Source organism: Pholcus phalangioides, unplaced genomic scaffold (assembly GCF_987345545.1).
Source record: "Pholcus phalangioides strain wild (caught in Gottingen) unplaced genomic scaffold, Ppha-v1.0 ptg000008l_1, whole genome shotgun sequence".
Classification (NCBI taxonomy): domain Eukaryota; kingdom Metazoa; phylum Arthropoda; class Arachnida; order Araneae; family Pholcidae; genus Pholcus; species Pholcus phalangioides.
Window position 1 is genome coordinate 63798160 of NW_028301601.1, and position 27499 is coordinate 63825658.

Here is a 27499-nt window from a genome sequence, read left to right on the forward strand (position 1 = left end):
GTGACTTGCCCCTCTCAAACTCAATTTTGTAAAAATGAACTAAGCGGCACATTTACAGAGCATTTAACTTGAGCATTAACAGAGCATTTAACTTGAGCATTAACAGAGCATTACTTGAGCATTAACAGAGCATTACTTGAGCATTAACAGAGCATTACTTGAGCATTACTTGAGCATTAACAGAGCATTACTTGAGCATTAACAGAGCATTACTTGAGCATTAACAGAGCATTACTTGAGCATTAACAGAGCATTACTTGAATGACCAGTGGCACAATTTCAGAGCATTTAAGTGGCCCGTGGCACATTTTCAGATCACTGAAGTAGGCCCGTGGCACATTCAAAGGTCACTTAAGTAACCCGCGACACAGTTCCAGAACACTTAAACGATCCGTGGCATATTTAGAGCTCCCTTGAGTCACGTGTGGCACAATTTTAGAGCACTTAAGCGGCCCCCAGTAGGTTCTACATCACTCAAGTTATCCCGGAACATTACCAGATTACTTAAGTGATCCGTGGCATAATTAAAGATAAATTGAATGATGAGTTGCACAGTTCCAGAGCACTTAAGCAGCCCGGACACATTTCCTGAGCACTTGAAGGATCCGTGAAACATTTAAAGATCACTAAAGTGGCTCTGTAGGGGACTTATCAATAGGTAGAATGTTAGTTCAGGTGCCCGATAGCAATCGAAAGGTTTTTTCCCGTTTTTGGCGCACCGAATAAGATGCCATTAAGAATATTTTATATCTTCATAAAGGGTGGTTGATGACGTAAGCATCATCCAAATCCCCCCTCGCATTAAAAGTCAGCAAATCGAAAACACCATCCCCCATCGATGCTGACGTAATACTTGAATGGCCCCCAATCAATGGACTATAAAATTATATATCATCTGTTTGAGACTCTTTGTACGTAAAAAAATTCAAAATTGCAAAAGAATTAATATTTCATTTTAATTATTGTAGTACATTAGTGTTTGAAAATAAAACATTTTCATTGGCAAAGAAGTGAGTTTCTCATCATGTTATATACCTATGGTGTTCGAAATATTATACAAAAGTTTTCAATTAGGTTTTTGACGGTTTAAACCAGTTTATGACGCTTGTCATATGAAAACTCATTCCCCGGGACTGTGGAGAGGTCGAACTGACAATGACCAACTATTTGGAGAAATTGCCTTTTCCTCGCCGAAAATGAAACATTTCGTCGTGGTTTGGCGACAATTTACCTCACGCATCTGACGTTATTTTGCGAGGGGACTACTGGTAATGGGCTTCTCATCAGGGTAAATTCTTAGAGAGTACCGGTCATTTTTTTCCTCCAAAAGTATTATTTTTCTTAATCACGCTCAAAATTCGAGAGAGAAGAATTTTTCGGGAGCCCCGGGAAATCGAGTGAAATCTGGAATACTTGGCAGCTACGTATTGATCACAACGACTTGGCGCCTTGGATTTGTCAACCCGAGATAAGTCATGCTAAAATATTCATAAGCAGTGATTATACGTGCATAACAACTTGAGAGTGAAAAGGCGATAAATTCCACCTATAAATGTCTGCCGCATACCATTATACCGGTCAGTTTACGATTCGTTATACACACTCTGGACACGTCTTTTTTGATTCTTTTCGCAAACAGGTCGACAATCAAGGTGACGGATCTTCCATCTCTCCTCCTGATATTCATATTCTGAGACAACGCGACATGCTTCAGGCATCCAATTAGAATGACCTTCACCGATGTCATTTCTTACGCGATTGATGATGCATTTGTATGTGAATAACTAATACATGTTCGACTCATTTCTTTTCTCAAACGAATTGAAACAGGATCGAAGGCGGAAACAGTCTTCGAGATTCTGATACCGATATCGAATGTACAAAATTCCTTAATTACGCTCTACTTTCGATTTTTCTCGACAGATCGACCGAGGCGTCATTGTAACAGGCAAGAAAAGAAAACCTTTCAGCCATAAATGCTCAATCCGTGGCCCTCGGAGTTACACGCTACCTCAAACCTAATTTTGTAAAACTAAACTAATTTACAGGTCACTTGAATGACCCTCGGCACATTTTCAGACCACTAAAGTGATCAACGATCTAGAACCCTTGAATGTGATCATCAAAATCATCAAATCACTTAAGTGACCAGCGGCATATTTACAAAATCAGGACCTGCGACACATTCCAGCCCGTGGTGCAGTTTCACACCACTCAAGTGACCTGCGGCGAGGTTCCAGATCACTCCAGTGCCTCGCGACACATTTTCAGATAATTTAAATGACCCGCGGTATATTTACAGATCACTTAAGTGACCTGTAGTGCTTTTGCAGATCACTTGCGAACAGTGGTCCACGACACGTATCCAAACCAATGAAGTGACTCGCACTTTAAAGCTTGAGCACCCTTGCTTTCAGCGGGTCCACTTACATAATAACGGTTCGGCGGAGGAGAAGAAATACGAGGAAGCGGAAGAAATTACATTTAATAACGGAATTAATTTAATTTCATAACCGTGTACGAGTATATCCGTCGGAAAGTGGTTATACGAGCGGTTATTGAGGTGACGCGACGATATCCGGAGCTTGCGGCGATCAGTTTTGTTGTCGATTGGTAAGAGGCGAGCTACTGCGATCTACAAAAGATTCTCATCATACTTATCGTATTGCTTGGAGCGTTGTTTTTCTTGTTTCAGGAGACGTTTACGAGCTCGAGTGCTCTATCATTTCTGCGATAGGGATTTATACTACAGCAGGGATCTTCAACGCGTGGCCCTCAGAGATGTTGGTCGTGTGGCCCGCCAATCATTTTCACAAAATGGTTGAAACGATGAAAGACGATTAATTTTAATTAATGGAAGAAATAATCAGTGAAAAAAACTTATAAATCAATGAGAAAAATAAATAATTACAGAATTATTATGTCATTTCGGATCAAAATTAGTTAAATTAAGCAGTAATCAGAAAATTTTTTAGAATTTGTGAAAAAAAATATTTTGGAACAAATTAAAATTGATTAATTAATAAAATAAATAATTTCAGAAAGTTTTCAATTATTTTTGCCGCTGTTCAACTCGGACCCCTTCTCTAAAGATGCCACAGCAAATATTACGTGAAAAGTCCTTGTAAATCTGAGTTCGATTCTGCCTTACATTTATAAATACCTCAGTATGAATAGTTGGCCCGCGGGCTTTGTGGGCAATTTCAATTTGGTCCGCGATGTTTAAAAGGTTGAAGACGAATCCCTTCCGTACCAAAATACGTGATAGTAGTTTGTGGACAACGTAAATTATACTTACTTCAATACCAGTGTTATCCGAAGAAAAAATAATTGAAGAATACTTTTACATCCTCTTCAAAATTTCAAGTAGTAGTTTTGTCTGAAGAGGGGTATTTATTTATGTATAGAAGAGTTGATCCACTTTGCCCAAGAATATTTAGAAGACACCAACGAATAAGGCAAATACACAAAAAATAATAAAAGTCCTAATGCATTTCACCCATTGGTGTTGAAATGCATTAGGATTTTTTGTGTATTTGCCTTATTCGTTGGTGTCTTCTAAATATTTATGTATAGGCTATATAACTTCAGTAAAAAAATATCAAAAGGTATTTTCACTTCTCAACGAAATTTGAAGGAGGGACAAGGAATTTCGATGAGTATTAGCGAACACTGCATCAACACGATAACTCGGGCATCTGCCACTTTCACTTCCAATATAGAAGGCACGTAACAAAATTTATTTATTTATACAATATTGTTTGGCCGAGGCCTGTACAAGAGGTGATGGGATTTGACATAGGCGATTGATGCTACGTATAATATCAGAGATTGAAGAATCTGTAGAATACAGTCTACAGAATTTGATGGAAGGTTGTTTTAATCAATAATTGTACGGGGGGGATAAAAACTAAATTTGAAGCAATCTGCGGATGTAAGAAATGGTTTCAATTTTTTGGAGTGATTGAATCTACTGGAAAAATGTGAAGATTTCATTAGAATGTGGGTAGTGTCAATGTTGAAATAGCCGTAGATAATTTTGAAAAGTAGGGATATAGCCGAGCGATATATCTACGGAAGTGGGAGGATATTTAATTGGCGTTTGAGCTGTGTGATGGAAATAGTTATTTCTCACGCATAACTCTGGCATGACAACGGGGTTCCCAGCAAAAGCTGCTTGATCATTTCTCCGACTTCCTGACCAAAACTGAAGAAATATAATTCAAAAAAATTCTTTCAAAATGTTTTTCCAGTTCACAGAAACATTCACGGAATTTTTCCTCGACTCTTTCATCAAATATTTATACACTTTTGTCAGAACCTGACAAAAAGAGGTGTGAGGTGAGAATATTCGCCTGGATGTAAAAATTTGAAAATAATTGAGAATATCCATTTTTCTTTTAAACAATGAAAATCTTTTACTAGTTTTATTTATATAATGAAATATAATCCAGTTTTCATTCGAAACAAAACAATTTTTGGCATAATCAAAACTTTTAGTTCGAGAATATTTTCGGTCATAGTGTGAAGGGTTTCAAAAGTATTTGTTAAGATTCTGAAAAGCTTTAAAGATTAAAAAATTTCTTTTTAAAATTAGATAAATTTTCAAAGCAAAAAATAAAATCAAAGTTCAATGACAAAGGAAGCAATTCTTATATAATCATCTTCATTCTAAGGAGATACAGAACTGTTATTTTCGAATCTGAAACTATGTAACGGCTACATGCATTGGTCGAAATTTTTTGTGAACTGGAATGGGTCCACGGACCAGCGATTGAAGAACATTGGTTTATGCTGTAATCAGATTACAAGTACTCGAAGCTCAAGGTAAGAAATGAGTGACTATCACACCAGCAAGGCTGCAAAATTCTTGTCTTTTTTTCTTCTTTCTTTCCTATGTTTCTACAGATTGATTGACCAGAAGACAGTTGTAAAACGAAAGGAAAAAAAAAAAAAAAAAAAAAACAATAAGGATGAAGCACATGCTCCATCGAACCATGAAGATAAGGTTGTAGAAATACATAAGATTGAAAAGAAAAAAGAAGCATGTACTGTATTTCCCGCGCTAAAAAATGTTTCTTCTGCGTACAAGTGGATGGATTGGGGAAAAAAAACCTCGTAAAAAAAAGTACGATCCAGACAAAAGAAAAACTGCAAAGATGGAGCGCTCGTAGATGCAACCAGACACATCTGGTCGACATGAAAAAGAAAAAAGGGAGAAAAACCTGCATAAGAACAATAGAAATTGGTTCATCCTGCCGAAAAAAAGTCGTCTCGATAAGAGAAGACAAATCCACATTCCACATGATGGTAAAAGACTCTCTCAAGTGTGAACCACCTTCGAATAACAAGAAGAATCGGTTCATGATACGACTCATTGATGGTCTATTCTCCCTTCGGGCCTTATATTTTCTGCTTCTGTAGGCCTTTTGACAGGAATTTCCACCGTCAATTGAGACATACAAAACAAAACTGATACTTTACCTATCACTGGAGACCGTATTATACAGGGACGGTTCCACCCACATTTAATGCTACCTTTTCTTCCGTAATTCGAATATTACAGTGAATATTGCACTTAGAAACATGGAATTTTTTTTTGACATCAGGAAAGACAAGGTTACAACTTTCTAATTGGCTTCTTTGAGTACTGGGTGCTCTTTTTATGCATCCGTATAAGAAGTTAACATTTTTACATGAAGAAACATACACCCCCTTGCAACACGAATGACATATCTGAATACTACACGTTATTTGTATACTTTTTCTAATTGGAAGTACGTCTCTAGGATCAAGGGTTCGCCAGTAAAATTCTATGCGCCCTGTTACCTATGCACCCTGTATATAAGAAATATAATTGAACTAGAATTTCTGCCATCTATCAAATAAAAATTAAACTTAAATTTTACTTAATTAGAATAGGCGACTGGTTTTAGATAAATGTACCGCATAAACAAACTAATGCGACAAGTAATAAAATGTTCTGTAATTTAATAATATAAATTAAAATATTAAATTTACCGTAAAATTTTCACAGTTGTTATTTTTGTATGGTAAAATAATTGAACTAAAATGAGCAAAACATTTTTTCCTACTTTCACATCATGAAAATACATATTAGAGAGGAATGCATTTTAAGCGTTTTATTTGTATTACTTTACCATCTAAAAATAACAACTGTTAAAATTTCGAGGTAAACACAAATTTTAATTAATATTATTATTTATAAAATATTTAGTTCATATCCTATAATTTTGTTTATGCGGCACTAAGTCGAAAACCGGTCACCAATTCCAATCGAAAAATTATAGCAGTTGTACTTTTATTTGATAGATGGCAGAAGTTGTTCCAGTTTAATGATGTTTCTTTATGCGTAATAATATTGTATTGTAATGGAATGCTGTACCGTTTCTTGTTATTTTCTATATATTGTAAAAGGCATGTTTTTGCTGACAATTTTACTTTTACACGTTTATTGGTATATTTGAACAAAATTATCTAGGAAAGGCAAAACGTTTTTTCATGGTGAATAAGTTTACAAAAAAATGGACGTTTAGAGTCGAAGAATACTTCCGTGTACAAAGAGTTTTTGCTGTACAGAAAATATTCCCTGTATTGTATAAGGTAGTGTGTTAATTGTGTCATTCTGCACAGATAATCAACGTTCTGTGAAGGTGAAACAAAAAATAGAATTTGTGCCCCCCCCCCCCCCATATCTGGATGAAAATATTCGAGAGCACATTTCATGTACGAATACAATGTTTCCTTCCTCGCAATTATATCGGTGCTGATCATGGCCCCAAGTCAGGCCACCCTAGACAGTTCCGTCTTAATGCACGGCCCGGAGGGCTCGCAAAAATGATAACTAATTGAAATTTTCAAGCATTTGACAGGTATGGCCTCAGATTTGTTACCATCGTGAAAGGTTGTTGTCAGGGTCCCGGGTTCGAACCTAAGGGAGGATATTGATAAGATATTTTCCCTAACGAACTCGAGGCGACCACCGATAGACAGCGCCTTCACTTCCAACCCATCTCACTAATGGCAGTAAATTGCACTATAGCGATATGGCCAGAGTTGGTGTTTGGTGTAGTAGGAGGAATGGCCTCAGAAAAATCGCTTGGCCCAGGGACCCAAAATGCTCTTAAGACCGCTCTGCTTCTTGACCAGTTTCTCAAACTTCTCACCCGCGGCTCCTCTTGAACAAAACATTACAGAATTTTTATATTTCATAAGGCTTTATTTTATAGGCTTTCGTGCACAGAAATTTTGGAAATGGCTCTTGTACGGTAACGAACTTTCGGAAAAAGGCTCCCACGGCCTTTTTCCGAAAATTTTTTACAAATCAATACGCAGAAAAAAATACTAAACAACAATAGTCTTAAAAGAAGTCTTACGTGGGTGCGATACCTAGAAGTATCATTATTTTATTAGTTCAAAAAGAGCTTTGTTATATACAGGCAAGCTGTTGACAAGGACGTACAGTAATACTTTTATTCACGAGACACGTGAGGTTTAAATTTTTATCGAGAGCAAAGCTGTATGAAAGATCTTGAGCAGCTTTGATCGAGAGATTCTAGAGCAGTGTTTCCTCAACCTTTCTGAACCCAAGGACCAGTAAAATGTCTGAAAAAATTCGACGGACCTCTTGTGTCCCGTATTACGGGACATTTCTGTATTTTTAGTGGTTCTGTGAATTTATTTTTATACATTTTTTCAATGTGTGATGTTTGCTTACTTTTTGGCCTACTTTTTCAAAAAAAGTAGTCATGCATTTTTTTTTCGGAAAAAAAAAAACCTACCACTTACAGCATCTTTAAAACAACTCTTTCGTGCAGCGTTTTTTTTAAAAAAGGCTTTCTTGATTAACTTTTTGGAGAAGGCTCTTGTGCGGTAACAAACTTTCGGAAAAGACTCACATGTAGCAGTTTGGGAAGGCTCTCGCGTACAGTGGTTTCAGAAAAATGTTCTCCCGTATATAGCATTTTTCGTTTTTGAAAAGGCTGTCACGTATAGCATTGTTTTGAAAAAAAACAGTCGTGTTCAATATTATTTGGAAAGGCTGAAAGATAGCATCTTTAAAACAAGGGACTCGCTTATAGCATTACTGGAAAAACGCCCGAGACATAACACGGTTAAAAAAATGTCCTCACGTGTATGGTTGCTCAAAAAACGTAATCATTAACAGAATTTTTTTTTTGTTTAATATTTTCGGACCCCGAATGCACACTCACAGACGTTAAAACAATCGGGCAAAATTATTAATTCACACGTTATTTTGTCTCCTTTGCGATATGATTCAGCAACAAACACAAGAAAAGCGGAACGGATGGGTGTTGGCGACTTCTTTTTTCATAAAAACATTTCTTTTTATCTTATTTATATGCATAAGCCCCATACTGTAAGTGTGTACGCTATATGGCGGATGTTTGTACAATGGGTTGCGTGCGATTTAGTTGTTGGCAAAACACAGATGTTTTTCTCTTTCTCTCGACACGTCATTACTCCAAACACTTTCTCCTCAAACTTTCATCATTTTTCAATATTCCGTCTTAAAAGTATATTTATCTCTTTATTAAATTGGTGAACAGGCCTCCCAAAATCACGCTCCGAAAACAGTCAATTATCTTGAAAAATTATCTTAATGAACTTGAAACAATTTTAAAAAACAATTTATCAAAATTTTACGTTCAATTACCCATTAAATGGTAGAAACGCAAACAAAACAGGGTCCGCATCAGAATCTGCTTGATTCAAAACTCCAAAATAACTTAAGATTAAAATATGGAAAACAGATTTCAATTATATTTCTAAGTGAAAATGGCAGATGCCCAAATTTTCATTTTATGTAAGAATCGTGTTGAAGGTCCACCTGCTCAGCCGAACACCCCTGTACTGTCAACGGGATTCGAACCAGGGTCCTCCTAGTGAGAGTCCAGCATGAAGCCAACACGAAATAAAAGGGAAATACAACAGGGAAATAAAAGGTTGCTACAAACAAAACTGACGGGAAAAAAACCTTTCAAATGACCCGATTACTGTGAAATCTTGGACGTCACCAATTGTCTTCAAAAACGTTGCCATAAGTTTGCAAAATCCCCAATTGCAGTTAAAATTGCTGGAAATTTTGGGAAAAACATTCCAACTTGCCGATGTGAGATATGAATATTTGTATTTATACCCAAAATTATCACAAGTTATAAAAACACTGTTCATTAACGATTTTAGTGAACATTATAAATTTAAGCAAACATCACACATTGAAAAAATGTATAAAAATAAATTCACAGAACCACTAAAAATACAGAAATGTCCCGTAATACGGGACACAAGTGGTCCGTCGAATTTTTTCAGACATTTTACTGGTCCTTGGGTTCAGAAAGGTTGAGGAAACACTGCTCTAGAATCTCTCGATCAAAGCTGCTCAAGATCTTTCATACAGCTTTGCTCTTGATAAAAATTTAAACCTCACGTGTCTCGTGAATAAAAGTATTACTGTACGTCCTTGTCAACAGCTTGCCTGTATATAACAAAGCTCTTTTTGAACTTATAAAATAATGATACTTTTAGGTATCGCACCCACGTAAGACTTCTTTTAAGACTAATGTTGTTTAGTATTTTTTTCTGTGTATTGATTTGTAAAAAAATTTTTTGACAAAGAGATAACAGTGTAAACTAAAACTAAATAAAGTGTATTTTCTTATTGATATGCGTGTACATGTTTTACAGCGTTTTTAAGTAGGAATATTAGATGTGCGACAAACATAACCTAACGTAAGGGCCACTTTGGCCCAAAACAAAAATAAATTAATTTTATGAAAATATTATAGAAAATAATTTTTTTATATCCGTCTTTTAGAGAAAGGTTTGAACTATCTAAATATAGAATAGTTCAAAAAGGTACACATGCCTCCTATTTCTTGACAAGCCAAGCATGAACGATTTTTTACTCGGGTATTTTGGAGGGAAATACCCACGCGTGGAAGAGACACATTGCTGTGCACTCTTCAACAATGATCGAAAAATAAGTTGGCAAACAATAAGTGACATTTTTATACTATCCAAATCCATGTAAATCATAAATACAGCGTGTTCCCTAAAGTGCAACATCTCATTTTTTTTAAAAATTGACAATTTTTTTTGAAATGAAATATCATTCAGGGTATCTCATTTGCTTAATACATAGGTCTTCAACCTTTCAGATATCGCGGGCCAAATTGAAACTTCCCACGAAGTCCTCGGGCCACCAACTAATTCCTGAGGCATTTAGAATTACTGTATATAAGATGGAATCTCCCCAAATTTAAAATCGCTCAGTGACATCTTAACAGAAGGGCCAACGGGACCCCCAAATAATACAGGGACCCAAAATAAAGACTATTTATTCTACAATTATTTTCTTTTTATTAATTATCAATTTTGGTTATAGATTAGTTCTGAAATCATTTCTTCCACAAATTCTGGAAAGGTTTCTGATTAATTACTCTGAATTTACTTCAAGTGATTCTGTAATTATTTATTAAGTCTGAAATTATTTCCTTCAATACATCTTGAAGTTAATTCTTTTATTATCTCGAAAAAATATTTCTTTCATTATTTCCGAAACACTTCCATTCAGTATAATTCTGGACTTATTTTGTTATCAACTATGAAACAAACTTTTCCCGGATGCCCTCAGTGGCGGGTTGTCCCACATCTTGCATCATCAACAATGAAATAATTTCTATCGCTAACGCTCTGAAATTATTTCTCCAACTAATTCTTAAACTACTTGTTTTAAAAATTACTTCATCCGGTAATTCTGAAATTACTCTTCCACTAATAATAAATTTTTATCAATTACGAAATAATTTCAAAAATTCTGAAATTATTTCTTTAAAAAAATTTGAAATTATTTCGTCGTTAAGGTATGTAATTTTCAGGATTTCAGTGAATTCTGTAATTAGGTTTGTCTTTTTGGGTGACGACTTTTTCCGTCTGAAACCAACGGCCCCAAAAACTGATTTGGGCTCGTCGTGTGCTCAGTCTCGCACTGGCCAGCGGACAAAATCAAATTATTAGTTTTTTTCTTAATCGTGTTTCGATGTCTTTAGAAATTTTCTAAAAATGACTGGCGGGCCACGGTAAGAAGCTCCGAGGGCCATGCGTTGGAGACCCCTGGCTTAATATAACCCCTGAAAATTTCTCTCTCCTGTATATTTCAATGCTTCCCAATCTAAAGGTTAAAAAAAATTGCTTCTGGTTTCCAAAAGGAAATGACGTTTTTTTGAACTCGTATAACCATCTCCTCGGTTAAACTCAAGTCCACGACCTCACCTTTTTCTTTCTCATCCAAATTTTTTATTTATTTCCTCCTCACAGAAGAAGAAATGGGACACATTTTTTACAGCTGAAAAAAAAAATATATATATATATATTTAACAGTGGAAAGGCAAAAAAAGGCTGTCTGTGAAATTCCCATTGTACACATTCAAAAATACATTTTCACGACATGCCGAAAACTGCCGCAGCATTTGCCGTGGAAGTCAGTAGGGCAGGAATTGCCATAGGTACGGTATATGGTCCAATAAGAAAAAGCCTGCCGGATCACGTATTTTTATTACAGTCTTCTCAATGTACGAGCGGTTGTGACCTGGTTTTGCATTGCGGTATATTTTCGCTCGCCCTTTCACCCGCATCGTTATTTTTAATTACATTAGCATTAAGCATGTGCTTGATGATCTCGCACAGCATGAGCCATACCATATACCGTTCTTTCTTCCCCAATTTAATCACACATCTACGCAACCATAATAAAAATGTCAATAAACTTTCAACGGCAACCGGTTCTCAACCAACGACCGAAATCGAAACACATTTACACTACGAGAGTGACGTCCTAATAATAACAGTCACACATTATTTAGGGAATAAAAAGCCAAAAATCTTGTTACAACAAGTGTATCCTCGTTAATGGGAAGACAATCGAGCTTTAAATCAGTCGTTTTTAGAGCAGAATCAAGCCGCTGTTGACCCTCATCAGTGCGGACACGAAATATTATTGACCGCTAACGATATACTCTCGAAATATGGACGGACCGACTAACGAGCAAGAAAAGGATGAGGCATACATATTTTTTTTTTAATCATCACATTTCGTGTTGGTTGCCGTTTGCTATAAATAAAACCATCGAGCGGTTGTTCATTCTGTTAATATGAAGTGGCTTCGGGCAGTGGTCAAGGTCTCCACATCGATAGAGAAGGCAATAGCTCCAGGACGAGCATCGATAGAGATGGGAATAGCTTTTACAGCATACATGCTCGGCCCATGGCCCCCACAAGCCAAATGTGACTCTTGGAGTTAGTTGATGTGACCGGTGACTTGAAATATAATTTTGTAAAAATGAACGGAGTGCCGCGTGTACAGATCGCTTATACAGCACATTCGTAGGTTTAAGATCACTTAGGGGACCTACGGTATATTTGAAGATCACTTGAGTAACCCGCAACATCGTTCCAGATCACTCAAACAGTCCGCGGCACATTCACAAATCACTTAAGTGATCCCCGGCACCGTTTGTGATCACTCAAACAGGTCGCGGTATATTTCACAGATCATTTAAAGCTTTAATCGGCAATGACGAGATATCTCGCATCCATAAAATCCTAATCCTCTTATTTCATCATTGACAAGCCCAGATGTTTTGTAAAACTTATTTCTCAATGGAAAACTTTTCCCCATACCTCTTAGTTCCCACCTGCTAAAAATCGGAAGATATACTAATACTTCTTCAAAAAATATATGACATTTTGAAGGGGGTTTAGTGATTTCTAATTGCCGCTTAGCCGTTCCAGATCACTCAAACAGTCCACGGCACATTTGATGTGGCAACGTTTTTGATGTCAATTGTCGACGTCCCGTATATTACCATATTTATATCCCTGTTCCCCTTATTTTTCTCAAAGTAATATGGTTACCTATTTATTTGAATGTTTTTTGTCAAATATATTTTTGTTTACTGTGATTTGTAGCAGCCGTCTATTTTCCCCCCCCCCCATTTTTGCAGTAATTAGCAAATTTGTCGTGAATTGATTACATCTTTTAGCTACAAACATATGATATTCCATATTTAGGATCGCAATTTCCCACATTTTCCTTGATGAGGTATGGTGAACCTAAGTATATGAAGATACAATTTTTATTTAAATCCATATGAATACCAGTAATATCAATTACTACAATTGAATGATTTTTCATTCAGTTAGAATTGAATTATCAAGTCCGCCTGGGGACCACCTATGCCATCTTCGCGAGACCGGGGACCATATGTTGAGAAATGCTAAGTCAGTGGTTATCAAGCTATGGAAGCCCGTGGCCAGATTCAATTCTTTTTCGTGGGTGGAAAATCCGACCGCACACACGACTAATGGAGGAAAAATGAATCACTCGTGGCCCAGCTTGACTGATGTCAGGGCCCGGTCCGTTAGTTGAAAAACACTGACTTAAGTTGCCTACGGCACAATATCAAACCAATAAAAGAGCCCGCACTCTTCAAAAGTTTGAACACCCTTGCTCTAAAATTATGACACAATATGACGAAAAGAAAGTTTGGTGAAGCTTTCCAAACATCCCAAGTCGAAAAACCATTTTAATTCCCGGACCACGGAACCATCAAACAAAGACGAGGAATTCGAAGTACGTGAATACCACAGACTCGCACGAGTACAAAACGCAAAAAAAAAAGAAGCCAATTCATTCATAACGAGCGACGCACGAGGAAATGGAAATTCGCCACAACCTATAAATAACAATTATTTTGTCTGTCTTCGTACGGGAATTGTTGTTGTTGTTGTTCCCGAATAAAGTGAAATCGAATGTCCTTTTCTACTTTTTTTTATATTGTCCGTTCGATTCGGAATACAATTTTTTTTGTATAAGTAGTACAGAGAATGATGGTGCTTTCGGAATCACGCACCGTGAACGCACCTTGTCTACTGCATTTAAAAAGAAAAGAGAACGTCTAGAAGTGAGTGCATTCCTAGAAGAAAATAAAGCAAATTATTAGATCGATTCGGCGTCCGTCGTCGTATGCACACACACACAAAAAAAAGCGATTCCAGTCTCGCTTTCATCGATTTCATGATCTTAATCGAATCGGTAAGATTCCCCCCCCCCTCTTTTCAGGGAAGACACATTCTTAATGTGAGGTATGCAGCGACACGCCGCTTATTATAATCATGGATAATGTTATCATTCGAGTATTGCTATCATGTTTGCTAAGAACCAACATCATAACGTGCGAGAAAATTCGATTTTTGTTATGACTTTGGAAAGTTTTTTTCACGCATTCTGAAGCTAATGGGTTCGACCAAACTAATTTTTTTCCTACAAGTCATCGTTATCACGCTGCAAGACTATGAAGGAGGTGTTCTCCTTCACCTTCCTTGTTGACGAACATTTCCTTACGAAAGCCCCGTTTACATGTGCAATAAAATATCTCGGGAAGTTCCCGGTAACAGGGATTTTCGCTACAACCCGTTTACGTGTCATTTAGTTTATGCCGGTATTCTCTCATCCCCCCCCCCCGCCCTTCTTTTCGGATGTCTTCACTGGTCACGTGGGTTGAACGGGTGGTTGGCTCAAGATGGCAGACGAAGTAGTTAACAGCATTTTTCGCGGCACAAAAGATTATGGGGGAAGAGATCGAAGTCGCCCACCATTACTCCGCGACAAACATGGGACTCTTTTGATGGATCTCCGTCCCACTTTTTTTCCCCCCCATGAGGGGAAAAAGTTGTCATGCAGGTAATAATCACCAAAGCTACCCCCCAATCTTACACGTGTAAATGGGGCTTTAATATCATAATCGATCCGTAGTATTCGCTGCGGTCAATGCGCATGTCGAGCTTTTCCTGCAATGGTCTTCCGACGGTGAAGGCAAATGTATGACAAAAAAAAACCCTTTTTTCTTCACTTCTTGATCAGTTTCTTTCAGTTGATCAGACCTAAATTTCTTTTCCGAGAAACTCACAAGGAAATGTATGGTACCGTACATCATAGAAAGTATCGTAATTACTTTTTATAACGTATGTACTTTCTATAATACACATTAGACAGTTTCATTCTAACGCCTCACAATGGCTTAGCGAAAAAAAAATGCTGCATTTTAGCTAAAAGGCAAAAAAAAGTCCCTTTAGAATAGAATTAAAAAAAAACGGAACGATCGAACATTTTGCAACCAATAATGTGGAAAGAAAATCAGTCTGTCCCGTTTTACCAATACCCGGCAAAAATGACAGCCACTTCCCTGAATAGATGATTCCTATAAAAAAAAACCACATAACGGGGCTTATGTAACGTAGATTGACGCCAGGTCCATTCGATATTCTACCAACGACAGGTAATAAGAGTCCAGCAGCGCGAGAAATATGCACTCACTCACGCACATACTCGTGTAAAGCTGCTTTCTCCACACGCTAATCCGAATCCGGTGATACAGACACGCACACCTGCTTCAGACTTTCTTAAAAAAAAAGAAACACCGTTCGTTACTACATTTCCGATATCAACACGCCCCACGTAATCAACATAAAAAATTGACCATCGACTTATGATGACGCCCACGCACTCTCTAAGGGCTCGATCATCTCGTTTCCGAGCACAAAACAGGACAGCAGCGCCGCGTAGCGGAAGTGAGGATATTTCTCTCGTCTGGTTGTGAACTTTTTTCAAGAATTCCATTCTTCTTCAATCAACTCATCAGATATCATGGAAGGGAAATAAATAAATAACAGCAAGAAAAGGATCTCTCATTGTTTGTGCGTTGGGCAGATTATAAATTCCTCAAGGACAAGAGGAGGAAACACGTTTCTTTTGGCCTGTCTGTGCATGTAGGCTGTTGCGTGAGTGGGCCAAGGAAGAGTGTGGGCCTCCTTCACATTGTATATTTCACCGGATCTCAACTGATTTATCGTCTTCGGGAGGTTATGGGGGGTGCAGCAAAATCTTGGAGATGCCCCAGAGATTAGTATCAGTACAACGTCGTCATCTTTCTTTTTCGAACAGACTCTCGATGATCCAATGTTTTTTTAGTCGGATCAAAGCCCTCACAAAAATTCATTTCTAGAAACGCTGCGTCTGTTTCGTGTATCCATGGGGACGTACCTGTTGCGGGGGCCCTGGGAATATAAATATACGGGGGGGGGCGTACGTTAATCTTTCTGCACCGAAATTAGTTGGAAGTATGCAGCTTTGTTCTGCACCTTATTAGCTCAGCGTAGAACGGGTACTACAGAGTTCGGTTGGCCCCCGACCCTGGAGTTACAGCCCTGCAGGGCCAAAACTAGGGAGGGGGGGATGACGGAGCCGTTGTCTCGAATTTTAATCTAAATGGGAGGTGACAAATTTTAAGGGGAAGCAAAAAAGTTATAAATCGGGGACTGTTACAGCAAAGAGGGCGGAAAAAACTACCACCAGCCTCAGTGAAAAAAAAAGTTTAACCACCATCAGTGGGTGCTGCAGGCTCCTTGAACGGGGGGGGGGGGGATAGAATACCCGAGAGTATGTGTGGTGGACGTGAGAGTGAATGCTCACCTTCCGCCTATGCCAATTATACATTTCATTTTTTTTTCATTTTCACTGGACGGTGGAAGGGGGGGGGATCACCCTCTACGTCCGGCTATGGTTACGGCTCTGCATGTGAATCTATGAGATGAAAAAGGGTTGAAGAGCACTGATCTACAAAGAACAGTGAACTCGTGCAAAAGTGAATTCAGTCCTGGCAACTACTACGAAAAAAAAAAGAAGAAATCTCACCTCTTGTGGTTGATATTGTCTAAGCAGATATATCGTCTCGGCCTATAGTCAGATTTTTTGACCCACAGAAACCACAATGGCGTACAAAAACCTATGTCAACTGCCACAATGAACTGATAAAATAGCAGATTTCAATCGAAATACCATCCAAAAGCCTTCTTTTCCTAGCAGATAATCAAGAAAATCCGTGTGAAGCTAATCGGATCGGATTCACAGCTGGGAGTCAGCAGCTGTGGTCCCGGTGTGTACAAACCTCCAAACGGGAGGGAAGGGAGGCGGATTTATCCATTGGCCAGCTGTACTTACAAACCAGCTGCCACGCGGTATACAATACTGACTGGCAGCGTAAGTATTTGCGTGTAGGAGAAATATGTCAGCAAGTGAAAAGGAAAATTTGTCCGTAACAACAGGGGTTGGGTCAATATCTTCTACATGAAGGGCATTGGTTGGGCGTTGATCCATACTCTGTTATAGTCTTCCAAGGATTTACCTGGATTCAAAAATTTGCACTGAATGGTGGATATGTTCCTTTCCTTTCTATTAAACGAATTCTAAACTTGAACGCCCCCAGCGCCCAACACGTAGGAAAATGAATGTAAAAACTACGAGATGGTGAACTTTTCTACCAGAATTACCCCGTAGAGTAAATATAGTATATTTGGTAGGTAAAATTGGTGATTAAATCGCTGCGCATTTTTTTTTTCGAAATTAAGCTCAATAAAAACTTTTTACAATAGCGGCTCTCTTCGGTTCAAAAATCGGTACCTGTCTTTCTTCAGCTTCCAAAATCTACGTGAAACCTTTCTTGAGCTTTTTAAATTTGTGTACAAGCGATGAGCCTCCAAAATCCAAGTGCATCTCTCCTCAATCCACGTGCGTTTTTCCTGAGCTCCCTAAGGGTGGTGTTCACCGACATGGTTTAAACTTAAATTTTTGGATGGAAGACCCACACGGATTCAGAGAAGTTCAGGTTTTTAACCAATCCGTGTCGATTCTCCTATCCAAAAATTGTGACTATAGTTTAAACCAGTGTTTCTCAACCTTTTTCAGCCCATGGCCCCCTTTGGACTATATTTTATTCTCGTGCCACCCCGTCCCATCCAGAGATTCCCACCCTGATCTATGAATAAGATCCTTTCATATTGAATTGAATTAAATCAAAAATAAATGTATGATGAACAAAATTTATGATCCAAGGGCTTAGCAGGGGGAGGGGGGGGGGGACTTGGGGGTCTGGTCCCCCGAAATGTGAGAAAATGACCGAAAGATGGCCAAATCTATTGTTCTATCACTTTGGTCACCACCCCCCCCCCCCCCGAAATGAAATTTCTGGCTACGCCCCGTTATGATCGATCTCAGGAACCCTGCGTTCCGATCCAGAAGACGGGTGATCATCGCGCCTTCTCGGGAGCCAAATTATATGGCCTGAGCAAACTACGGAATGATCCAATGAACCAACATAATAAATCAACCCTCTCTCGGCCGTGGGGGGGAGTTAAGCATGGACATCTCAACATCATGAACTTCAAGGCAAAGTGGTGTTCTAGTGCCCCGTACTTTTAGCTGGCAATAACAGCTTACATATCACTTAAATTTGAAAATTATATCACCAGATCTCATCATGTAGCCTCCCCCTTTATATGAAATCATGGGCCTGTGGGTCGGGTCAAGATGGTGTTGGCTATAACAGCTCTACTGAAAGTATCATTTTCTTCCCACCTTATTTGACTTGAAAGCTTCATTTATTCATGGCGCAGTGGTCTCCTTCACCACTTGTCGTGGCTCCCCTTTTTTCTGATTTTCACCCGTGACCACCTTAAAATATCCCAGGACCACAAGGGGCCATAGATATACTAAGGGGGCCACGGGTGGAAAATAAGATGGAATGGGAGCCATAAAAAAAAACAAGCGGTGAAGGGGGGCTTACAGAGAGCTGTGAAGAAATAAAGCATTCAAGTGAAATATGGTTGGAAAAAGGTGACTATTTCAGAATCCAGCAGAGCTGTGCATAGATCTAAGGCAATCGTAACACATGGGCACATTTGGGCTTCACCAGGGGCTTTATCTCCATAGGGGACCTGCATGATCAGATCTGGTATGATTTTTGAGTGCGGTTATGTAGGCTGCTACTTTCAGCTAAGTACGGGGCCTCAGAACATCACTTTGCCGGGCACCCATAGTGTTGAGACGGTCATGCATAAAATCCCTACAAGAAGAAAGCTTACTGAGAGCGAGAGAGCCCAGGGTGATCTTGTGTAGGTTCGTTGGATCCGCCTCTTGCGAGAGGAATGATCACCCACCTTCTGGATCCTTGGCTGGCCCACTGTTCCTGAGATCGATCTTATTTCTAAAATTATTGTTCAGTATAAATTTAGTTTTGATTAAACTCAATTCGATAAGTAGAAAGGATCTCGCTCTTGGATGATGGTAAGAGAACCTGGATAAGATGGGGTCGCACGAGAAACAAATATAGTTCAAAGGGGTCCATGCATGCACTGAAAAAGGTTAAGAAACACTGGTTTAAACCAGGGCCGAATAAATCACAAAAAAAATCTAGGCGCTAGAAAAAAGTTTTAGCTGCCAAAAATTTTTTTTTTACCCGAAGAAAAAGGACCAAAATAATGCTTCTTTTGACTTTTTCCGGGCATAGAGTGGCCCTCTTTCATGTTGGCAGATATGCTTCTATAGATTCCTGACATTTTGTGCTGCTCTCAGCCTGCAATTTAGTAACAACACAAAGAAAGTTTTGGGCGCAAATACCAATATTTTAGTCGCCATGGCGCCCGGGATTTGTCCAGCCTTGTTTGAAATCATGTCGGTGAACACCACGCTAAAAATCTACGTGCACTTTTCCTAAGAGTCGAAAACCCTGAACTTCCAAAATGTCAGTGCACCTTTCCTGAGCTTAATTTCTTCAAGTCGGCACCTCTGATTTCAATGACTAGCCAGAATGTCATTACAAGACCTTTTTTTTCCCATCCTAATGCTTTTTTTTTTAGGTCATAAAGGATCGTTTCCCAAAGCGTTGGTCGAGACTCGTTTGTGCCACATTTAGCGGAAGCAGGAAACGAATCGTTTGCAATTCAAAATCGAACGAGACAAAACATAAAACACGATATCGATGTTGTCGTGACAAGTCATCTGTGTATCATGGTCCAAGGTTAAAATTTATATTACAGTGCATGCTGTATATTGTACATTGGATCGGCAAAAGAAAGGGTTGTGCGCGTTGTTGTTCTCTCTCAACAAGCCAAAAAAAGATGTTTTTCTTTATTCATTGCAGTCATGCAGAACGATAACATTTGCCGCCGTCAAGATGGCAGGGAAAAAATAAGATGGAGCCGGCATATTTTTCTACAAGCAAAGCTCTCATACATTCACGAATTATACGAGAACTTACCAAACTTGATGCCATTTTTATAAAAAAAAAATACACAAATTCACTAACTTATTGTACGGCTGTTGGAATTTCATTGTGCCTGAGGATATTACGAAACTTATTTCTTTCTTACCCACAAAATAAAAAAAAAAATGAAATTTGTTTCCTGGACAATGATTGTGACAATCCCTCTAACACCATTTCTCGTCTATTATTCCCTCTAAAAAAAAAACCTTGTGTATTCTTTGTTATTATTGCACAATAGACATCATTACGAAATAACGGATATCACATGAATAAAACATCGATCGGAATGAGGAAGAGATTCATAAGAAATTATTACGCGTGGAAGATTTCTAATAAGTGTCCGACGGATCATTGAATTTTAGTAAGTAGTGGTCATTCTTTTTCGCATTCGGTCGGTATGTGTTGCTGTTTGAGGACGACGCTCTACATCTTGAAGAAATTGGTCAGCTGGAAATACAGCATGAGGCGCTCACACAACATTTGCGTGGCCTCTTAACAATCGAAACATCGTATCCAACGAGATTTAATAACTCATTCTTTTAAGGTGTTCTTACATTTTCCAATGTTTCGTTCGGCGCAGAGTTCGGTCATTTGATCATTTTTGTAGTACCGCGGTCATTTTCTGCACAGGAGGGTTAATTAGACCTACAATTTATTGTCGATTACGAACGCCGCTTTTTTTATACGCACCGAGAGGTTGGTGCACTAATCTCCCAATGTGGGACTAATAATATTTGGTATTTGTATGATATTTGGCAATATTGCATAATTTTTTTTCATGTATACATAGTTTTAAGTTTTTATAATTGCATTTTTAATTTGGTTGCTGCATTTTAGAAACATGTGACATCTATATTTGTTATGGGCATCTTTTTCTCAGCCACCTCGTTGGGCATTTTACCTATTGTGGCCTTGTATTTGTATTAAATAATGCACATCTTAGTGAGATATTTATAAATAAATGTTAAAAAAATATTGTTAAACCATATTTAATATTATTTCATAACCAATGAGGTGAAATAATAAGCATTAATTACGAGTAATTTAACTAAACAATAATTAGTGCACATTATTTCAGTTTTTTCGACTCCATTGTCTCGGAAGAAACCCAACCCTGGTCTGCCATGAGCCCCACCCCAAATTATAGAAGCAGAAACAAAAGCCATCTATCATCGAGAATGGACAAAGGACATTTTATCCAACAGTGCAGGACAAATAGCAAAAAAATCAAGGCGCCAAAAAATTTTACCTGAAGAAAAAAGGACCAAAATAAAGCTTCTTTTGACTTTTTCCGGGCATAGTGACCTTCATTCAAGTTGGCAGATATGCTTCTATAGATTCCTGACATTTTGTGCTGCTCTCAGCCTGCAATTTAGTAACTATACAAAGAAAGTTTTGGGCGCAAATACCAATATCTTAGTCGCCATGGCGACCTGCTGGCGAAAAGGATTTGTCCAGTCCTACTATCCAGTACTTACTTTCTTTCTTACCGAGCACAACTCAGGTCTATCATCATCTATGGGCGATTTACTACCAAATGAGTTGAGCCGGAAATGTAACTGCGCGTGTACCTCAGTTTTATTGCGTATATCCACTACAAGCAAATGTGATGCGATAGCAATGGACTGTCTACTGGACTTCAAAAAAAGTAAAACAACGTGTCATACCCCAAAGCAGAATGTTTTGCATTGTTCTGCAATGAACCCTTGGCTGACTGGAAATGTTCTATGGGTAAAAATCCCCATAGTAGTGTTTTTTGCACTTTTTCTAAAAATTCTTCCAGATTGTTCTGCAGTAGCACTAATTGTTCTGCGCCGTACGTCGCAGATTCTGGCATATTCTGCTTTGGGGGTGTCATAGAAGAGATGTCACCACAAGCACAATTTTTGTCAAATCTAACAATATCACTACTGCAGTCTACCAACATTGTAGCGGTTCTTTTACGGCCGCGGACACTTGGGGGTCCAAGCACATTTAATTGGGAAACGCTTTTCTACAAGTCAGACCGATTTTGCCCATATTATTCAGCCCTTAGGAGGAACGATCACCCCCCCCCCCCCTGTGCCCGTTTTATTTGGAGCATTGTTATTTTACTTCTAAGGCAGCATGCGGGTTTATAAATGGAATAAAGTAGAAATATGTTTTTCCTTTTCTTTCGCCTTGTAATGTACAGGAAATGAGGGTTGCACTGATGCGATCTCAATCGAATACAATACTTTTCCGGAAGATCTGAATCAGGTCGAGGAACTCGGGATGTGTGAGGGAAAAAATAGAATCTGGGGCGGCAATCCTCAAACTGTGGTTCGAGGACTTCTGGAGCAGACGACCTTGAGCATTAAGAGATTTCAGTTAATTTTATCAATTCATACCTTTTCCCTAATATTCATAGTTGCCCTAAACGCAAAAGCCTCTTATACCCAACAAAAAGTATATAACGGGGAAGTGGGGCTAACATGGAGAACGGATATTAACTTATTTTAATTTTTGCTCAGTATCACAAGCTGGACTAATCCCAGGTGCTCAAGCCACTACATAGTGAACTGATTACTATGTTACCTCAGTGAAGTCGATCGATTTATGTGATTTTTGGTCGAGGCTCAAGAATCCTCCCCTGCCCTAAAGAATCTAACTTCTCGAAGGTTCATGGCAGTGTTCGGACAACCATGTGCCCCCCACGGGGGTGGCTGACAACCGGGAGTCTCATTGGTGTCTTACATATATAATATTTAAATTTTTTAACCGCAAACATTTTTGAAAATGAATATAACGATCCAGCTCAAATGAAGACCTCATTCTAGTATATTGGGGGCCATGGATTTGTGTCTCTACGTGTGTGCGTAGGTCACATATTTCATAAGATCTATCTCGGTGTTTCTCACGATGGGCGGCATCACCCCTATGGGGGGCAGACCAGTTACGGGTGCGAATATCGCAGTGTTTCCCAACATCTTTGGTGTAATGGACCTCGTTCAGTACATGACAGACCCCTTTAGTGAAATTCACGGCACCAGGAGCCTTCTGTAGTGAAAGTCAATTTTCGCTCCACCTCCTCGCCCCCATAAAACACAAAATGTTCCACCCCAAAACAGAATGTTTTTGCGTTGTTCTGCAACGAGCTCTAGGCTTACTGGAAATTTTCTGCGTTAAAAATTCCCATAATAGTGTTTCTTCACTACACTTTTCTTAAAATTCTTTCAGATCGTTCTGCAGTGGCATTGACTGTTTGGTGACGTACGTCGCACCTTTTAGCATATTCTGCTTTGGGAATGTACAGTATTGGTTTTTTTTTAAATAATTTGACTTTCATAAAAAATTGAAGCGATAAATTACAATTTCACAGCACAAAATGTTATCCCTTATGCAGCAATAGTAAATGAAAATGATTCCCGCGAACCACCTTACAACAGTGTTTCTCAAAGTAGGTGTCGAGGCTCCTAGGAGCGTGGCAAAACTTTGTTAGGGAGAGTTGGAGATATTCCTTTGTGCGACTATTTATGATTTGAAGTGATTCTTTTATAAGTGAAAATATCTACCAAACTATTCGATAGAGCAGTGGATGAACCATGAATTAGTCAAGGGAGACTCAAGTGACAAAAGTTTGAGGACCATTGTCATAAAAGTTACTCACGATACCACCGAATCGCAGGTTGAAAACCACTTTAGTATAGGATCACTCAGGAAGGAGGACGATGAAGAAAAACTTGAGAAACTATGACATATATTTGAAGAGTTTCAAGCCACGACTTTGTTAACCCATTATATGCCCAACAATCTAGTATTTTACTTTTCAAAAAAAAAAGTAATGAATAGGAAAGGAAAACTATTTGAAAAAAGGTTTCTTTTCAGAATTAAAATTATTAATTATTGACCATTATTCATAGATGCAGCTGACGCGCAATTGCGCGTCAAATACACGGAATTTCGGAAACGGACACATAAAAATGCGATTTACGTGTCCCATGGGACGCGTTCTCCAGTAGTAGACAATGAAAGTAAAAGAGCCTAGTTATTAAACTGGTAAATTAATCTTTATTCAACGAATCTTTTTATTGAACATGCAAACACTCAAAAAAGACCCAGGTTTGGAACATGTCCCTGAACCCACAGCTGCATCTGATTATTTATTGAAAATTTTAGAACATTTTTTATAGAGTTCGCAACGTTTTATAGCAGTCAATTCACAATTAAGTACAACAATCAAAACTAAAAATTCTACGGCTTACTTAGAAATGTAAACAAGCTTCCCCCCCAAAAAAGGGGGCAATTGTAAATAATGGGTTCAGCAGTTTTAACTCATTTTTGACTGGCATTTACACAAAGCTTTGAGTAAAACATTTTTTCATACACATCGTTCTGTTTAAAAAGTAACTTTCATACAAATTTCCGCGTATGAAATGAATATTTCTCCGAATTAAAAAGTTAAATGAGAGCGCGTCGCAGTATTTTTTAAAATTTATTTATGAAGAAATTTGATTTTTTATGACTTTTCAAAAGTGAAATGTTTAGAAATTTTAACCTGATTTTCAATCTGAATTTTTTTTTCCATGACCATGAACAGAAATAAATTAAAAAAAAATTTCTTCTCCCCAAATTTTTTTCTCTCAAGATACACAACATTTCCCAAATCATAATTGATAATTTATATTAATTGGAAAATTACATTAATTATAAAGAAAAACCAGCTGAAAGTGATGCTTCAATTTTTGATACTTCTTGAATAACGTCCCCACCCCACATGCCAGAAGCACGAATGTGCAATGTCCTTGGGGAAAAAAAACCGTGGTAAGTGACGTTTGAATGTTTACCCATGTTACTACAGTGTATGGGAGTTATTTTGCTGAAATGTTTTGCAACATGTGCTCCAATAGAGATACATATTCGATTTTCAGGCAAAACTTGGATAGCAAAATAAGGTATCCAACCAAATAAAAGTGAAAACTTGCACATTCGTGCCTCTTGCATGCGAGGGTACGATCTGTTATTTAAGTAACCAGTCATCATATTATACAGGGTGTCCTGTAAGTCCTGATTCAGCCTTCATCTAATCAACCGTTTGTTGTAGAGGTATGGTTCTATATGTTATTTAAGAAATGCTCAAAATGTGCTCAGGAATCCCGATGTATTAGTTTTGAGTGAAAATACCGTGTCATAAAATAACAAATATAAATTTTCATACGATCCCCCTTGTCTTCTAAGTTCCTATTAGAAATTTGTTGCCCTGTCTTTTTCCTGTGGCCTCCTCCTAACCAGAACATGGCCCGCCTGTCTCAACGAAGATATAAATATCTGTCACAACGAAGATATATTTCTCACAGCCAACAAAAACTACGTTTCTGAGAGCAATATTCGCCGAGATATTGGACTTAAAAAACGGAGAAAAATCTGGAAAGAACAGCAAAAACCAATGGACAACGCTTTTCCCTCGTTTTATCTGTTCTTTCCCGTTTTTAATTCAAATATCTCAGCGAATATTGCACTCAGAAGAGTGAAATTTTTTTTTGGTTGGGCTCAGGAGAGACAGGGCAACAACTTTTTAATTGGAAGTAAGAGTACAGAGCGATCATATGTATATTGATATTTTTTTACTTTGTGACACACTATTTACACTCGAAATTGACAGATGGTGATTCCGTAACACATTTTGAGCATTTTTTTCAATTAGAACCACAACTCTACATTGAACGACTGATGAGATAAAGTCTGAATTGGACTTACAGGACACCCTGTGTGCAAGGCCGTCTTAAGAGCATCATGGGCCCCCGGGCCAAATGATTTTTCTGAGGCCCTACCATGCAAATTTTCGAAAATCTCAACCAGATCCCATTTTTGTGAGGCCCCCTTTTCTCTTGAGGCCCCCGGGCCGTGCCCGGGTGGGCCCATGCCTTAAGACGGCACTGCCTGTGTGTAAAAATTGTGCAATAAGGTCAATAACTTAACGAGAGGTCAAAAATGGTTTAATGCAGGAGTTCTCAAACTGGGCGGCGCGACCTTTCTCATAGTGTAGGCCCGCCCTGACAAAGGTTATTACGGAGAAATTCTTTTGTTAAACTGCGCTGGAGAGCCGCGGATAAATGTTTATTAGAGAAAGGGGTGTCACAGGTCAGGGTCGTCTTAAGAGCGTCGTGGGCCCCTGAGCCAAATGATTTTTCTGAGACCCTGCCTGGAAAATTCTCGAAAGTTTTAATTAGTTCTCATTTTTGTGAGGCCCCTCTTCTTTTGAGGGCCCGGGTGGGCCCATGCGTTAAGACAGCACTGCCACGGGTGAAAAAGTTTGAGAACCCCTGGGTAAATGCATAATTAAGATCGTCTTTCTGCCCTGGATGATTATCGTCTTCTATGATCTCAACAAGGGTGTGGTTGACAGCCCGGGTCAAGGACCATCATTTTTTGTTTTTTTTCTTGCCATAAATTCCCTATACAGGGGGCCCCGTGAGAAGCCTAGCTTGGGTGGGCCCTCTTCGCACCTGTTCACGTCTAGCTCTGGGATCCCTAACAAATGCTTCATTTTCTGATGCAGAATGGAAGCTCCACAGAGTACAACAAGAAATTACACGCGCAAAGAAAGGAATTAGATTTTGAGAGAGATAAACACACGGTATTTGCATATATTTGCACATTCCGCGATGTCAGCGATGCGAAGTGCGCGCCGCGCGTGGTTCTGGTTTTTCATTATTATGATTTTTGCGGCACGACTAGCGCCACGTCCGACAACAATAATGATAATAAAAAAAAAAGCCTGCTGTATATGGAGGTGGGAAAAAAAAAAAACTAAATCCGAAGCCGACGAAATGCGTTCGTAATAACGCGGGGAATAAAAGCACTCACCTTGTTCCTGTTGGCAGTCGTCGTTTCTTGCGGCTCCGCTGCATTGTTGCTCTCCATTTAGAGAGAAACAAAAAATCCTTTCTTGCGAACAAAAACAACACAACCAGGCTAAAAGAACCCACACAACACTGTAAAAATAATAACAATATCACACAGATAAAAGCAGACGCGCAACAACGACACGACCGCACGAGCGGACACCGAGAACGGTTTTGCGCGGAACACCTGTCTGTCCGGTCTCTCTCAGGTGTGTCTGTTGGCGGTGGAAAATGTCTACTCTTGGCGATATTATCAACTGCGTTGGCTGACTGACAGGAGAAAAGGCATAAGTTTAAAAATTAATTGGAAATCAATCAGAAGGGCTGTAGGATTTTTTAGGCCGGGATTACACTATAATTATACAGGAATGATGAGAGATATCCATAGGAAAAAAAACGGACGCAATTAAATGTAAAAAAATTAATGAAAATTTT

General features: G+C 38.6%; 1 protein-coding gene across 1 annotated transcript in view; it reads right to left on the reverse strand.

Annotated features, from left to right (window-relative positions):
- The window catches only part of LOC149084751 (mitogen-activated protein kinase-binding protein 1-like), a 99196-nt gene extending 71946 nt beyond the window's left edge, over positions 1-27250 (reverse strand). The window contains exon 1 of the mRNA XM_089235180.1: positions 27027-27250. Coding sequence (XP_089091306.1) covers positions 27027-27083 — 57 coding nt within the window. The 5' untranslated portion in view covers positions 27084-27250. The remainder of the gene's footprint in view (positions 1-27026) is intronic.
- Positions 27251-27499: the final 249 nt, after the last annotated feature.